General features: G+C 40.3%; 1 protein-coding gene across 1 annotated transcript in view; it reads right to left on the bottom strand.

The window, feature by feature from the left end:
• Positions 1-15,983, bottom strand: part of sema4c (sema domain, immunoglobulin domain (Ig), transmembrane domain (TM) and short cytoplasmic domain, (semaphorin) 4C) — a 105,280-nt gene that overhangs the window by 14,709 nt on the left and 74,588 nt on the right. Inside the window, exons 5-10 of the mRNA XM_005747752.2 lie at positions 12,258-12,320; positions 9,429-9,527; positions 8,986-9,082; positions 8,357-8,476; positions 6,650-6,801; positions 2,799-2,974 (exon numbers count right to left, since the gene is read on the bottom strand). Of these exons, the coding sequence (XP_005747809.1) occupies positions 2,799-2,974; positions 6,650-6,801; positions 8,357-8,476; positions 8,986-9,082; positions 9,429-9,527; positions 12,258-12,320 (707 nt within the window). The remainder of the gene's footprint in view (positions 1-2,798; positions 2,975-6,649; positions 6,802-8,356; positions 8,477-8,985; positions 9,083-9,428; positions 9,528-12,257; positions 12,321-15,983) is intronic.

The raw sequence follows: 15,983 nt of genomic DNA, 5'->3' as shown, positions 1-15,983 counted from the left end.
TCTCCACTGTTTCCATGGTGAGGCACAAATTGATGCACATGCACGAGGGTTCCTTCATACGCCAGTGAAATCCATCAATTAGTGCCGTGACTCAGGAAATGCATTTCATTTAATGGTGAGGTCGGGGATTCGGGAGCTCTTCAAAAATTTTTTTTCCCCCCAACACATTTTCAGACATCCAAGTGGGACTCAAATTGGGTATTGACGTCTGACACAGACACATTAAATTATACTTTTACTTGATATCTCACGAATATCTTTAATTTCCATGCTCATTCACCGGAATGAAACTACCCCCTCCACTCGTTTTTTAATTCCACTCTCAAACTGAGGCACTGACAGACAGGCATATAACTGTGAGCATTCTAAGGAGCTTGGAAAGAAAAGCGTCTGGACTTCTTTAAGTTTCCTTGAAGACGTTTCACCTCTCATCCGAGAAGCTTCTTCAGTTCTAAACAAATTTAAGCCCTGTGGGAGTGTCCCCAAAAGGGTCCTGCACCCCCTATTGATCCTCTACCTAATCACATGATCCAAGGTGTGAAAACGGCTACACTAATCGGGATCAATTTGAAAACAGCGTTTTCGTTTAAAAACGCTCCACACTATTGTTTTCAAGCGTTTCCGACCAGTTGTTCATCCACACTGAAACCATCGAAAACGCTACGTTCCTGTATTACGCATGAGTGAAATGTAAGACAATTCAACCTGTGTCATTTCTGTCTGCTGTTTATTTACTTTCCGGCTCTTTGGAAAATGACTGAGTTTTTTTAATCGGCCAGACAATGAGGAGTTGTTTCTGCGAGTAACACAAAAGTACAAAGTTGCAAAAGTGCTATCTGGAGCATGTACAAACTGATATTAATCTTTAATAGGGCTGTCAAAATTGAGAGCAAACAAAACAACTGCTGTATAATGCCCTCCGCTGTCTTTGTTTAATTGGTCACATGACTGCATTATATGACTAGAATACGTCATCGTTTTCAAAAAGGCTCCGGGTGTCGCGGTCCACACTGCGACGTGAAAACGGTGTTTTCAAATGTATCCGCTGTGGCGAGGTTTTTCAAAACGCTGCGTTTTCTTTGACCAAAAACGCCGTCTCAGTGTGGACGGAAGGCAAAAACGGAGAGAAAAACATGCGTTTCCAAACGAAAACATATTAGTGTGGACATGGCCACAATCAAAGGTTTTGGGTGAACCCGCTGTGAAACCTGGCCCCACCCTATGATGCGATTTACTGAGAACAAATGACCCAGGGTGCGAGTGGGTGTTAAGGTGCCAGAGAAGGGATCTCAAAACTGGATTATAGATGGCAGACAGTTGGTGTTGTAAGCCCCGCCCTCTGTTCAAAGATGGTTGTTCACAGTGGACATAGACGGCTTCTTTCACTCCTCTTTCAAACCATCTGTTGTCTCTGTCCAAAATGTGAACATTGGCATCCTCGAAAGAGTGACCTTTGACCTTTAGATGCAGAGCAAGTTTGAGCAAGTCAGAAAAGTAGCAAAGTCCGAATTTACAGCTATTGCTATTTAGCTTTAAACGCTCTCTCCATTTTTTCTTTGCAATGTGTGTTTTGTTTTCTGAAAGGCCGAGTTCATGAAGTCATATGATGCGATGTCCTCTTCCATTTCAGAACAGTGCTCCTCCTGTTAATGTGTGACAGAGCTGCGGGTTTATAAGGTCAACGTCACAACCAAAGGACAGTGCCGATGTCTTAGCGAGTTAAAACGCAGCCCTATTCAGTCACATTATGGCTTGAGCTCCCGAGTCATCATTTACATAATGTCCAATTATCTTAATGTTATCTCTATCAAAGCCAGGGGGCTTTAAGGAAACCCCAGCAAGTCACACACAGAAAGAACGAGGGGATTAGGCTCTTTTTTTTCTTTTCAAGCAGCAGAAGGAACTCCGAGCAAGAAACAAAGCTGGAAGTTCAAAGCCGGTTCAGTTTGCGATATGATATCTTACTGAAGAGCACAAAAGACTCACATCAAAGGGCGCTGCCTGGAGACAGAGAACGTTTCCAACTTTCTGAGGACAACCTTCCGCCCTCGCTCCAGTTTCTTTGTTGATTAGTAGCTCATTAACACGCTGCCGTGATGCCCAACAAACAGCCGTCTTTACTCCGCTAATAATGCTGGAGTAACTTCTCACAGCTGAATCATGACTGTCAACACCCTTTTAATTAACAGTTTGTAGTTTAATTATTGCGCTCAAAATGACTTAATTTTCATCCCACTGTGTTTGAAATGAACAGCAGCGAGTGGACAACAGCACGGTGTGTTCACGGGACATCTGATTTACTCAGGGTGGATTTCTGCTCCTATAAAATAAAGCAGTTGCTAAAACAAGATATATAAATACTTTGATTGGACCGATCACTTTGGAGTCATGCATGATTTTAAAGACCTTTGTCTTGCCGTGAAAATGAATGCTCGACAAGCTGATGTAATATGTTTGGAAAATGCACCCACCATCGTTCAAAGCTAAATTAAAACCATGAGACGTTTAATCTCTAATAAAAGCAGTAAAACATTTTCAGGGACACTCAACTCGTATTCTCTCAAAGTAACTCACATTAATGTCAGCTAAAGGCCTCATTACGCAGGAAATACCTAATCACGCAAAGTACATAATTAGAGCCATCCTCTCAGAGTGACCATTGGTTTGAGTAAGAGGCTGACAGGTTGGCAGATGACAGCTGATAGCATATGTGGCAATTAACTTACATCTATTTGGGTTTTAGTCTGAAACAAAGTGATGTCTGCGGTCTCTTTTGCACCGCTGTCGTTCCGACTTACCACTGAGCGTGGAAGATGCCGTAGAAGGTGGTCCCCCGCCAGTCCTGCCCCGGCAGGGTGAAGACGGCTCTCAGGTTGTTGAAATAGACGTGACGCTCTGGGAGGGAGCACTCCAGCCGGGCTTTCTGGAAGGTGGTCCACTTCTTCTGCAGGGTCCTGGTTCCACCCAGATCGCCCTGAGAGAGAGCACAAATCAAATCTTATTTATGACTAACGATTATTATTTTAGGATTTTTTTAATGCTTATTTTTTTAACCCACCGTTTGCATTCAGTAACACTTTAATATAAACATAAATACGACTTAATACGAATAACAGCAAGGTTTGGGACCAGTGGACGGATTTCATATTTGTTTTCTGAAGCAAGAAACATTTAATCTCGTTTTAAGAAGACTAAGCACTGCAGTCACTTTGTGACAGCATACTTGCTTTGCCTAGTTCAGATCCAGCTGATGTGATGTGAAAACTTCAGTGCACGTACACCGACAATGGCATTTCTTTTCTTAATAGAAATTCAAAGATTCAAAGATTAAAAGACTCGATCTGACCTGATCCGATGAAAGAGAGTACTTTACTTTTAATCGTTTTAAAACATGTTCAGAGAGGATTTTTCAGTTTCCACTTGATATTTAATCAAGTAGCCGATTAAAACCAAAGAGTTGTTTTTTTTTAACTGTTTGAAATAAAAAAAAAATCTATTCTTGAATTTTAGTTTTAAATACTAAACTTTACTTCTTTACTTTAGTATAGCACTCCCTGTATGTACGCACGTTCTCTGATGGCTCCAGCAGCTTATCAAGAAACGACTCCTATTGATTGTTATTAAGCGATTGTACATGATAATTAATAACAAGTCTGCAGAAGCAGGATGCACTGTGGAAATACTGTGGGATGATTACTGTGTCTATTTAATGATCTTAACAGAGGATACCAACACAGCAGCCCTCTGCTTTCTTATCCGGGTAAAAGCCCCACAGTCACATGCTGAATGTAGAAGTATCGCCATGGTTACCAAATGGTGCCCACTGTTACACACACAACACTGAATACGTTTTAGTTCTTAGACACACCAAAACTCTACCGTGACAAAGTATTGTGTGGCTCGCTTTGAGCTTGCTGGCCTCTCTCTCTCCTTCCTGTTAGGCTGCCACGAATTCTGCATTTCATTGGCCTCGCCTTCACCCCACAAAAGCCAAATATCATCCGAGTAAATACACTGTAATTACTCTGAATATACATACGAAATTTTTTTCGCATCAGTTGGCTGACTGAGCTTCTGTCATGTTGAAAAAAGGATCTGAAAGAGCTTTTATAGCCTGAGACGTTCAGGTCTACCCGAGAAAATTGAAGATAAAGGCACTAACAATATTAACTTTTACAATAAAAATGGAATCTATATTGACGAGCGGTCTATTTCTGTATTGCTCTGTGGGCGCAAAAGAGACGCATTTGCTTCATTCCTCTCATTTTTATTGTCCTCAGTGATTGCAGATGTGAAAAAAAGAAAAAGGAAAACACAAAAATGCTCATTTTATAGCAATGAGACAGATATTGTGCTCCTGCTGTAATAGGGGTATAAGCAGAATGTGCTGAATTATTCATTGCTGTAGTACACATCATGTAACAGCATCTGTTTCTAATTTCATTCAGAGAGCTTTATTGTTCATCCTCGCAGACATTAAAGGGCGCTTCCCATAAACCAGAGCATATATTCAACACTAAATTACATACATCTCCATCGACTATTAGCAATCTGTCTCCAGCTTTTATAGTTTGCCTGGTTTAAAAGATGCTAAGATTACATGGCAGCATAAGTAAGTGTAACGTGACACTCTACTTCTGTAACGGTAACTGAACGTCTCAACTCTCGCCGACTCGCCTCATAGCAGAAATCACCTCTGTCTGTGTCTGGCCATAATCACTGTGGTGTATCAAACCTAATCAGTTGTCCTAATGAGGCCATTCATTAAGCAAATTAATGCATTAATTACCAAATACATCTATGTCAGTGCAACTGTCTCTGTGTAGCACATTGTTAGTAAACTGGCAGTGAGCTGAAGTTCTGTTGCTCTTGTTACAAAAACACGCGACAGCTGGCTTTGTGCAGACGTTGTGGGTTTTTTCAGTATTTTTATAGCAGAACATGTTCATATGATCATGAAAACTTCAAATGCTCATGAACAGAGCAATGCTGTTTAATTCAAACTTGTATGCCGGTTGCTTGGGAGGTTTGGCATTGACTAAATGTGCTCTTGATGCTTGAGCTGGAGGTTTTATGATTGCTACTGAGCTTTTAAGCCTCTAAAGAAAAAGTTCATTTAAGTAAACAGATGTGGTTCCCACGTTATCTCGCTACTCATTTGTGTGCGCTCAGTTTTGTGTTGTGAAAGCAGTTCTAGAAGATAAACAGATATGTGAACAAACTGCAAAATCTGGGCACTTGTGATCTTCATACAGCATCCACTCTGGTTTTTAGTCACTACAAAGGCAGTTCTGACTCACTTCTTCTTTTATAATGTTTAGGTCTTGTGATACAAACACAGCGCCATCGGGATGAAAGCATATAAAAAAAACAGGCAGCCAAATACTTATTCTCCAGATACTCTATTAGTTATACCTTAGTAGTACTTGGTTGGAGCCCCTTCTGCACTCAGAACTGCCCTAACTCTTCAACGACAAGATACTGGAAACATTCTTTGTTGACACGACAGCATCACACAGTTGCTGCAAAGTTTTCGGCTGCACATCCATGATGAGAATCTCCACCACATCCCAAAGGTGGCCATTTGGATTTTGAGACACTGTGGTCATAAAGGGATGGACATGCTCAGACCACCCGGTCTCGCTGCAGCAACCACGCCATGCTTAGAGTTACCTAAATCATCCTTCTTCTCCATTCTGATGCTCAAATTGAACTTCAGCAGGTCGTCTCGGCCATGCCAACATGCCTGAATGCGCTGAATTGCTCCAATGTGACTAGCTGACTAGATAATTGTCATTAATGAGCAGTTGGACATATATACCCGAGAAAGTGGTCTATCTGAGTCACTAATTCTGTGACACTGTGACAAGAAATTCTTCATTATCAAAGCAAAGACAAGCGCTAATTAGCTAATGTTAGCAATATATCTAACACTGATCCATGTGCTGTTACCTTCAGGCTCATTGTAGTTTGTGAGTATAGTCCTTGGTAAAGGCAACTAATGACAAAATCAATCTGAACAGGTTTTATTACATAAATTGAATCATAATTAATGATCAGTTTAAATGCTGCACCAATGACAACATGAGCTGCTGTGGAGTCATTGATGAGATTTGACCACTACTCTTTATTTGACAAGGTTGGGTTAAGGGTATTGTGGAGGTATAAATCTTTCATCACTGCTTTGCTAGGACGAGTGGCGAGTTGCTAATGCATCTGAGTGAACAACCAGGAGAGACTTACTTTCCAATTTGTACCTATAATGAAAACTCTGCATAGTCGATGTATTTACTCTATATGCTGTTTATCATTTCAATCAATTCTGTTGGTTGCTTCCTTATATGGGCGCCTCCAGCTGAAGCCTGTAACTGTTAGCAAGTGCTGCCTCACATTATTAAGTGCTCAGAAACAGCTGCCAAAACAGCTGGAGAAAATGCAAAACAGCTGATTTCCAGTCAAGTGTGCATGAAACTACAATTCTGCAGTCAAATCCGTCCCTGTGCACTTACAGATTGATTACTGTTTGAATGAGTTTGTGTTTTTCCCAATTAATAAACGCCCACAGGTGCCAGGTTAAGGCGCTACTAGGAGATTCTTAATTGAATCTGTTCTGGGATCAGTTTTGATTATCCGCTGCGTCAGGCGTTACCTTGCAGACGCGAGCCACCCTGGCCACGTTGGGCTCGGTGTCGCAATCCAGCTCCATGGCTCGCTCGGTAAAGAAGAAGTAGATCTTGTCGTCGTCGCCCTCTTTACTGCCGCTGCTCTCCCTCACCAGGGCTGAGCCCACAAAGTCAGGCTCTGCACATGCAACACACACAATCAGAATCAGATATTTACATGGAAACACGGAGACAGCCTCGCCCTGCAGGACTGAATCACAACAAAAACAGGTGTAAGCACAAAAGCTTGACACCTCTATTTCATTCCCTGACACCCTTTCTCACCTCTTTGTCTTCTGTCATTTTCTGTCATCGCTCTTCTTCTTCTTGGCCATTTTTACTCTCTGTGTCTCTACCTTTTTGTTAATGGTCCATTTTCTGTGTGTGTGTGTGTGTGTGTTTGCGTGCATGCGCGTTTTTACTTTCTCTAGACACCGTTCTGTTTCTCAGATTGTACTCCTCATTACGTTCTGAATGTGCAACTGCAGATAGAGACAGTTTTGGACTCGAGCTGCTGGAGGCTTTAAATTCTACAATTTTTATGCAAACGTGTATTTTTTTTAAATTGCAAGGACACCGTGGTTCCCCAGATGGACTGGTGTTTTCAGTATTAAAGCCTCTGAAGCCGCCTTTTAAATCATCACAGTGCACTACAACTCTCAGCTGAAACCCAGGCCAATTAAATGCTTTTAGGCTGGTCAGAATTGCTTAAATTAAGATGAGGCTTGCTTCCTTGCAGGTCTGCTTTTTAATAAAAGCTCTGTATTAGCATGAATAATGAATGGACATATCAGTCCAAAGCCCTGCCTCAGCTGTATGTTCCTCTTCCCTCTCTCCCTCCTCCGTTCCCCTCATCAGTCCCTCAATCTTTTCATCAGCAATCCTCATATCTGTCTTTCCATCACATATTTTTTCCTGCTGTGATTTCATCCTCTCCTCTCTTCTTCAATTCTGTCCAAGTGCCTGGCTCCTCTCCCCCCACTCAGCCCCCCCTCAAGAGATAACGTCCTTCGCTGCAGCCCAGGCGCGGTCTTCATTTCCTGCAACTCAGTTCTCTTTCTCTTGTTCTTTTGCATGTTTCCTGCTCTTTTTTTTATGAAACTCTGTTAAAAGGAAGTGAATGTTATCTCCCTCTATTGTGATTTTTAAAAAATGGAATACAAGTTTAATTTGTCAGTAATGTTGTAACTTGGGGGAAAAAGACTGAATATTATAGTTTAATTCAAACAAAAGTATGCATGACTTGACATTTTTCTTCATCTTTCTTCTGAACACAGCAGCTGGGATTGATTCACACAGGATGAAAAGCGGGTTTCTTACACATATATAAATAACTACCTACAAGACTAACAGACTAACAGTGTGCAGAAACCTGTTGTGTAGTTCATCTTTATTGTGTTTTATATTTGGCCTCAGTTGCTCCACATTTTTATTTACAGCCTTAATTTACAGATTATGGCTTGACTTTTAACAGAAAATGTAATATTTTCTGGTATATTAGAATTTATTTAGAATTTGCTAAATATCTGAAGCATCGTTCAACAGCCGGATCCATGTGAGAATCTCCCAGGACAAAAGACTTTTGCTCCTGCTATTCTCTTTTTCGTCCCACCCTGTTTTTCCTCTTCAGCTTTGGGCTCATAATTTCTTTCTTCTTTGCCTTATGTGTTCATTAAAAAAAAAGAAAATCTTACCATTGAGCCAAGCAGGCAAGTATTCGCTCTTCATGCTGTAATGCTGTTGGCCCAGGTTTCTCAGAATGACTGGCTCTGTACCCAGGAAGTTGTTGAGTGTTGCCGAGTACAGCTCCTTATCTGTACCAACAAAATGCAAGCTTTAGTTTCATTCTTTTTTAGTGACTATTGTACCGGCTTACAATGGGAGAGGGTCAGTGGTTCAGCTGGGAAACACAAATGCAGGATGGTGAATGGGCGCCTGTAGGTTCACTGAAGCTGTCCGCAGTGAAGGGAATGCAGCGTGCAAGTTAAACTGGACTTTTGGACTCTCAGAGCAACAGTATGGCGAGAAAACAGATGGGAAATTCTGCATGAGCAGTTTGTCGAGATTTGATGGACATTTAATGCTTCTTTTAGAGCTGTAAAAACTGCGGGGTTGTTCCCTTCAGTATACAAACTGCTGAGATGGAACAACAGAAGCTGACTGTGTGTTTTTGTTGATAATAGAAGTCAATGAATTTCCACCTAGGGATTTGTCTTGCTTTTTGGGATAAAGTGACTCTTTAACAATCCTAAATCCGTTCAGAAAGATCCAAAAACCTTTACTACTATTACTCACACATGAATATATACATGGCTATACTTACCCACTATAAGGCCAGTGTGCCCCTTGGCGGGATCATACGGGCATTTTCCCTTCCCATCTTCCAGGGCTGCAGCGTTGAGGGTAAAAGAATCTGCATTCTGCAAACGTGCAAAGATTCACACGCACATAATGAGGATCATCAGTACGTATTGACCTACATTGCACAGCTGCAAGGTCTGTCTGTCCGTTGCAAGGACCAGATCTTCACAGCTCGCCATGTTGTCTTGTTGCATCAATGTCACACGATATGCGTGCACGTGTACGCGCACGGGCCTTCACACGTTGGGCTAACCTTTGCCTGAGATGCTTATTTTTCATTGCATTTATTTTTATTTTGTCACACAGTGGTCTTTGCCTCAGGTCAGGTGGCAGAAATCTCAAGTAGACACCTGTCAGCACAGGCTCGCTGTGACTTGCTATCTAGGGAGCTACACGTGTACTTACCACGTAAGTGCATTTGGGCTGGAAGGCGTAGGTGCCGCAGGTGTAGAGGAGCGTGTGGTTGTAGCTCTGGAGGAAACGGATGTAGTTGAAACACTCGGTCTGTGAGAGAGTGACGAGGAGTTATTTGAAAGGCAATCGGAGCAGTTTTATCCTCGGCTAAGGGGAGAAACCTATTCCACCACAAAGACTTTCAGAATACTTAACACATCCTCTGAGATTTAGCTTTACTCCAAAGCTTTGCTGTGAATTCTTCTGGATCCTCACCAAACTTGAAAATGCTTCCAGATAAATTCATGTATTAAGAAGGTGCAAAATGGCCTACATTTACTTTGATGATTTACTTTGATATCAGTCAATATAAACGTGACAGTCCAGTGCCCAATTTAGGATACACTCAAGGTGGTGAAACAACAGAATCATTAAAGTAAATGAGAAAGATGCCGATACATTTAAAAAAATATGTGTCTAAATATCAGAATCATTCATGGGAAGTGCTCGTTATTGTCTGCACTGTGACGAAGAATAAATCTCTTTGAATGGAAATGGAAACAGACGCTCACAATGAGTCATTCTACTGTAGTAAATAAATCAGTACACCAAGTTTATCTTGCCCTCCAACGAGCTTCAAAACAATATCTCTGTCTCGAGGCAGTAATATGAACAATGTGATGTTTTTAAATTTAGGTTTTCAGCTCAATGCAGTCGCTGATGTAGCATGAGATGTTTCTGGCAGATAGTCCTCCATCAAACTACAATGCTACATAAAAAGAAAACCAATTAAATGTAACAACAGGCATTTTTAAATGCCATATGGTGATTCCTACGTAGTAAGTAAATTAACACATGAAAGCACTGTGAGGTATTTTTATAGTAGATAGTAGATCAGCAGATGAAGAACAAAAGGAATGTTTACAGCTCTCTCCATAACAGCCCAGCATACTATAGAAAGAGGAGTTTTCGATCTTCAGAAGGTAAAGTTTGAGTATGCATTAGGTTCTAATGAATATTTAAAATTGCTTGAGTCTTTTTAAATCTCCAGTTGCACTAATTTCAGTTGGAGGCCGTTTTAGTTAAAGAAGTGCTACTGCTGCTGCTATTGCACTCCAGTGAACTATTACGCCCTTACTCCTTCAAACCCCATCAAAAGTTACGACTGATCAAGAGAAGCTTTAGCTTTATTTCAAAAAGCGCTGTGTGCTTCTATAAAATATTTAACATGACTTCTTGCAGATCATGCTTCCTAAGCAGTGAGAGGTTTTTGCTGAGCCTAAAGTGCAGAGCTAGCAGGGACCAATTTACACAGTTTACAAATGTATCATAACTGGTGGTGAGAACTGGAGGATGCTGAATTTTAGTATTATTACAGTGCTGAATATAATTGTAACAAAATTTTCAAAACCAAAAGACCTATTGAGGTTTGTTTGGGATTACTGTGTTACATCTTTTATATGTCATATCAAGAAAAAATACATGTATTAAAAATAGCTTTTTGTTATAGAAATAGGTAAGAAGACAACGCTATAATGGAAAACCTTGGGGACTGAAGAAGCAAATAAAAAAAAAAAGTAAAAAACAAACAAACTGCAGTTCCTTTAGTGGCCACTTGGAAGTTTCTCCATAGCTCCAAGGTTGCCCAGTTTTATAACAGATGGAAAAATACTTACAATCTGTCAGTTTGGTACAAAAATTGATGCTCTTTTTAAAGTAATTCCTTCTGCATAACAACTGTACATAGTATTGTTTTTTAATACACCTTTTTAAGTTGTCTAAAAGCCTTAAATGTTTACATTTTAAGGTGTCTGGACAGTTTTACAAACAGGTGGATGCTGACAAAGGTGGCTGCACCCTTCAGCATGACCTTCCTACGTTTTTAATTGAAATGATCTGCCTGTGCTCCAGTTGTGGTGAATGGAAAATCTAGTATTTTTTGTGTGCTAGGCTATTAGGCACTTGCTGGGATCTGTGCAGTACAATTATAGAGTTGATGAATTTACCTTGCTAGCACTCCACCCTCTTGAAAACAACAACAAGAACAACAAAAATTGCTTTACAGTGGTTTGCAGTCTGTCTGTCTTCATCAATATAAAGGTATGGCCAGCCAGAGGTGAGCTTAGCTTGTCATATTTATAGCCTGGAAACAACCTGTTAGCTCCTCTACAGCTAGCTAGCCAACACGCTAGCTGTTTGTTGCCTACTTAATTCATATGAAATAAACCACAGACATGTTATATACTGGGTTGCTTAGTAACGTAAGAAATAACCCATGTAAAATCACAGTTACACAATAGTAGATAGCATCATGTCAGCTGTTTCCCTCCACTTCCTCTGTTAGTGTTAGGCTAAGCTAAACAGCTGCTGTTTACATGTACTGTAACTTTCCCACACAGATACAGGATTACTGTTAATCTTTTTATTCAACCCTTGACAAAAAACAAAATGTGTTTTATTTACTTGTGTTTGTTATAATTGTAAAATGGGTTATATAAAAGCAGGTTGCCTTGCAGTGCAACCAATTTTTCATAACATTCCATCATTGTTGGAGAAAGACTTCAGTATCTCTTTTGTTGCTTAACGTAAAACACACACACTGAACCACCTTAAAAGTTGCTGACCCTGCCTGGAAGATGTACGTTCTCTGTGTGCTAATGTAATGACTGGAAGCTTTCCAGTCTGAAATCCCAGACCGGTTTGATAAACTGTAATTGAGTGAGTAGAGGAGTGAGTAATGTTTTCATGCTCTTAGAAATGATTGTCTTAGAAGCTACTGCTGCGCTGCCCTTGAGCAAGGCAGGTAACCCCAACAGCCACGTCAACTGAGTTCTACATTACCTGGTTGTTTTTGCCCTTGGCAACACATTCCCTCTTCTTGTCCTGCGGAGCTGGCCAGTCAATCTGGAGAAAGGAAAGAAACAGATGGAATGATGTTATTTGCCTTTTGCCCACAAGTAATATAGCTGTAAGTGTGCTGTCTATCTGTATGTAATATACTGTGTACATACTGCATGCTGTAAATAGGGAAAGAAATTGCCTCATTTGTCTCTAATAAGGTGCACACCGAGACACAGTACCGCAAAAAACAGTCCTTTCCTTTTTTGCCATTTTGTCTAACTCAGCCACTGGGCTCTGTATTCTTAACCACTAGCTGCAGTAACTATAGCAACAACCACCATCTCACAAAAGCAGTATATTTGACAAATACAGTATAGTTCAAAATGTACAAATCTCAAAGATGATCTCTACCAAGAACTAATGAGAGTAGATGCACTTGGATGCTAAGAAAGGCCTAGTTCAGAAAGATGTATTACACTAGTTCTGAGCTAAAGATACAGTAAAGTTAATTAAAACAATCCACCAACTGAGCTGCCCAGGCGGTGCAGAGAAAAGCCACGGGGTTCTTTCCCTGGCAGTCGTGTTCCTGCCCGATCAAACACGCGATTTGTGTTAGGTAGGAAGCCGTGAGGTCCTTACTGCGGAACAATTCTCTGATGATTGTAGCATTGTTTAAAGGATCAAAGACAGACTGAAAAAGGTTCAAATTTAATGCACTTGTACAAAGTACCTGTCTAGCTGTGGGCTTTTATCCTCCAAAAGGTACATTTTTTTGGTAAAAATGTAGGGGGGAAGCAAATAAAAAAAGGAAACATGCACATTCTTTCACACTTTATACGTCCATACTTACTGTTTAACAAATAAATGTCGGTAATTATTTACAGTAGCTACTTTTTTGAAACTGTAACACGTGGCTGAACTTTGCTTTGTGGACACAAATCCAGAGTATGAACTCTGTTTACTAAGAGGTTTCCACACCATTAAAAATAATTATACCAGTCATTACAGGCAGAGAGCAGCAGCATATTCAAAATTAAACTGATTTACTCGACTGGATTTGAACCAACAGCAGTCAAACTGGGTTTTTGCCATATAAACACACGCATAGATAGACTGCTGTTTAAAAATGAGATACAAGTTAAAGCAATAGTGGCTTTTAATGGTAAAAAAGTATGTTTCTTTATTGGTTTCACAAATGTACTTTGGTGTTAGTAGCCCTTATTGAATATTCTGTGTTCACTAGGCAGATAATAGAGCTCCAGTGGTCAAGGTTTAATAAGTGAATAATCATCAAGATCAGTGACTATGAAATATCACCTGTAGGATCTGCAGCTTTAACTAAAGAAAGACCAACTAAAATGAACCTTAGTGTTGCTTCCTATCCAGTCCTCATTAGTCACCAGTCATCCCAGGAATTTTTTGCAATTCCCCCTAACACATTAAATATTAGAATAACTATACATTCAGACGTTAGCTACCCTCAGCACCAATACCTAATGGCTTATAAAGACAAACCCTATCTAAATCACATTAATGCACTGCCTTAATGATGTGCAGCAGCTTTTAAAACCCTGTTCAGAATTGGCATTAACATGCATCTTGGGAGATCTGATCAAAGCGGACAGCTCCAAGCACACCAGTTCACACCTGGCATTAGAATGCATCTCCACATGTGTCTTGAGTGGCCACTTTTGATTGGATTTCATTTCCCCACTCTATATGCAAATAAATGTAGAACTTACATCATTTCAGTCTGCAAAGACCAAATACTCGTGTCCTGCATGGGTCAAATTTTCCAAACCTGTCCTCCCCCGCAACTGCATAGCACATTACTGGAACTGACCTGTTACCTCCATTTAAGATGCGGGCCCACACCGACGTGCTATTATAAGTCCTACAACCTGTGTCGGTGAATATGCACGCGGGCTACACAATCATTCCCTTCAAAGCGTTTTATTTTGCCTTGCACAGCTGGCCGGCAGCCTTATGCAAAATGAATGTCTAATAATATCCTAAAATATGAATTGGTTTATTTAAAACTATGATACAGCTTCAAGAGAGTCATTTAAAAAAATTGGACAACTAAAGATTTGGTTGAATAGCTGCATACAAACGGCGATATTTGGATATAAGGTCAGTTAATAACTGTCATTAACTATAACAGCCTTACTGACTATAACAAAAACATGTAAATCGGTGATGTCCAGCAAAAACATGACCAGCTGTGAACTGAGCGGTGGAAGGATGTGATGTTTCATAATTGAAAATAATAAAAAAAAATCTGGCAGTTGATTTGGGTGCTTTTAATGATCTGTTATCAGTAAAGTCATCTAGATGTTAATGCTGTGGTACAGCCATTATTTCTGCAGAAAACAAAACAGCTTTTGTTCCTATCCTGTTGCCCCTGCTTTTGATTCAATGTCAACAGTTTGAGTTGTGTAGGACCAACCTTCAGTTTGGTCAGGACCAATGTTCCCTCTAAGCTGTGCACGTGCGCAATTGCGCACTGCTGGCACGGTCTCTGCGCACAGAAAATCTGCGTTGCGCACAAAAAAAACCATCTAACCTGAATTGAAATTAAAATTAATACTTTAACAATTCTGTTTTGCGGTGTTAGTCAGTAAGTGACTGGCTGCTCCTGTATGGGATTAGAACGATGCCACCTTATCCCATAGTCCAGCCAATAATGCGATTCACATTCGTATCAACGCAGCTAATCAACGTGGTTGACAGGCTATGACAGCGTCTGTTTGTGTCGACACTGGTGTTTTAGCTAGCAAAGCGGCGTGGCTGATGTGGAGTGAAGCAAAGTTAATGACAACGTGTACAACCATTGGAGATGTGAGCAGGAGAGACGGAACAATTGATGGAAAAAGTGTGGACTTTATACCAGTTTCGATTTTGTGTTGATAGGCCACGTAAAACCAGAGTTATGATAAAAATATATGCAATGTTTGGTTTTCTTCCTGAATTTTATCGTTGTTTATATTTACTGCGGGAAGAAACGGTAAAAACAGCGTTTTATAAGGAAAACGCTCGAAAGCACTCTCTGCCTGTGAGCAAAAACAAAACCAAAAAACCCACCCTTTCATATTCGTCCATGTCGACCAATGAAAAAATGATATGGCAACGTGGCATCTAGTTGTTAAGAAACGGGGGGAAGTTTTAGGAGTGAGGGTGGTGTTTTGAGATGTGAGAGATTTGAGACGTTTAGCGCAAATCTTGTGAAGTGAGTGTGTATTGTAGTCAATAGTTTTGTTGTGTGTGTCAGAACAATGAAGCGACTGCTGAATGTTACAGGTGCTACAGGAGTGATACATCTCCTGTTGTCAGGACTGCAGGTATCAGGCTGTTGTTCTCCTTTATCTCATAGTGGACAGAAATTATCTTTTGGAGTGGCACAAATAATTTGTGTGGCATCAAATTTAATGCAGAACAGCTGATTGTCCTGTAAATAGTTTGAAATGTTTGTTTAAAAGCGCATTGGCTGCATTAAAAAAATCAACAACTTTGCAGCTACCAGACCTCATACTCATAATACAAGTCAGAGCTTATATATATAAGCTCTGACTTGTATTATGAGTATGAGGTCTGGTAGCTGCAAAGTTGTTGATTTTTTTAATGCAGCCAATGCGCTTTTAAACAAACATTTCAAACTATTTACAGGACAATCAGCTGTTCTGCATTAAATTTGATGCCACACAAATTATTTGTGCCACTCCAAAA

The sequence above is a fragment of the Pundamilia nyererei genome, unplaced genomic scaffold (assembly GCF_000239375.1).
Source record: "Pundamilia nyererei isolate P.nyererei 1_Seehausen unplaced genomic scaffold, PunNye1.0 scaffold00203, whole genome shotgun sequence".
In the NCBI taxonomy this organism is placed as follows: Eukaryota; Metazoa; Chordata; class Actinopteri; order Cichliformes; family Cichlidae; genus Pundamilia; species Pundamilia nyererei.
Note: the sequence above shows the minus strand (reverse complement) of the source record. Positions and strands in the feature narration are given on the sequence as shown.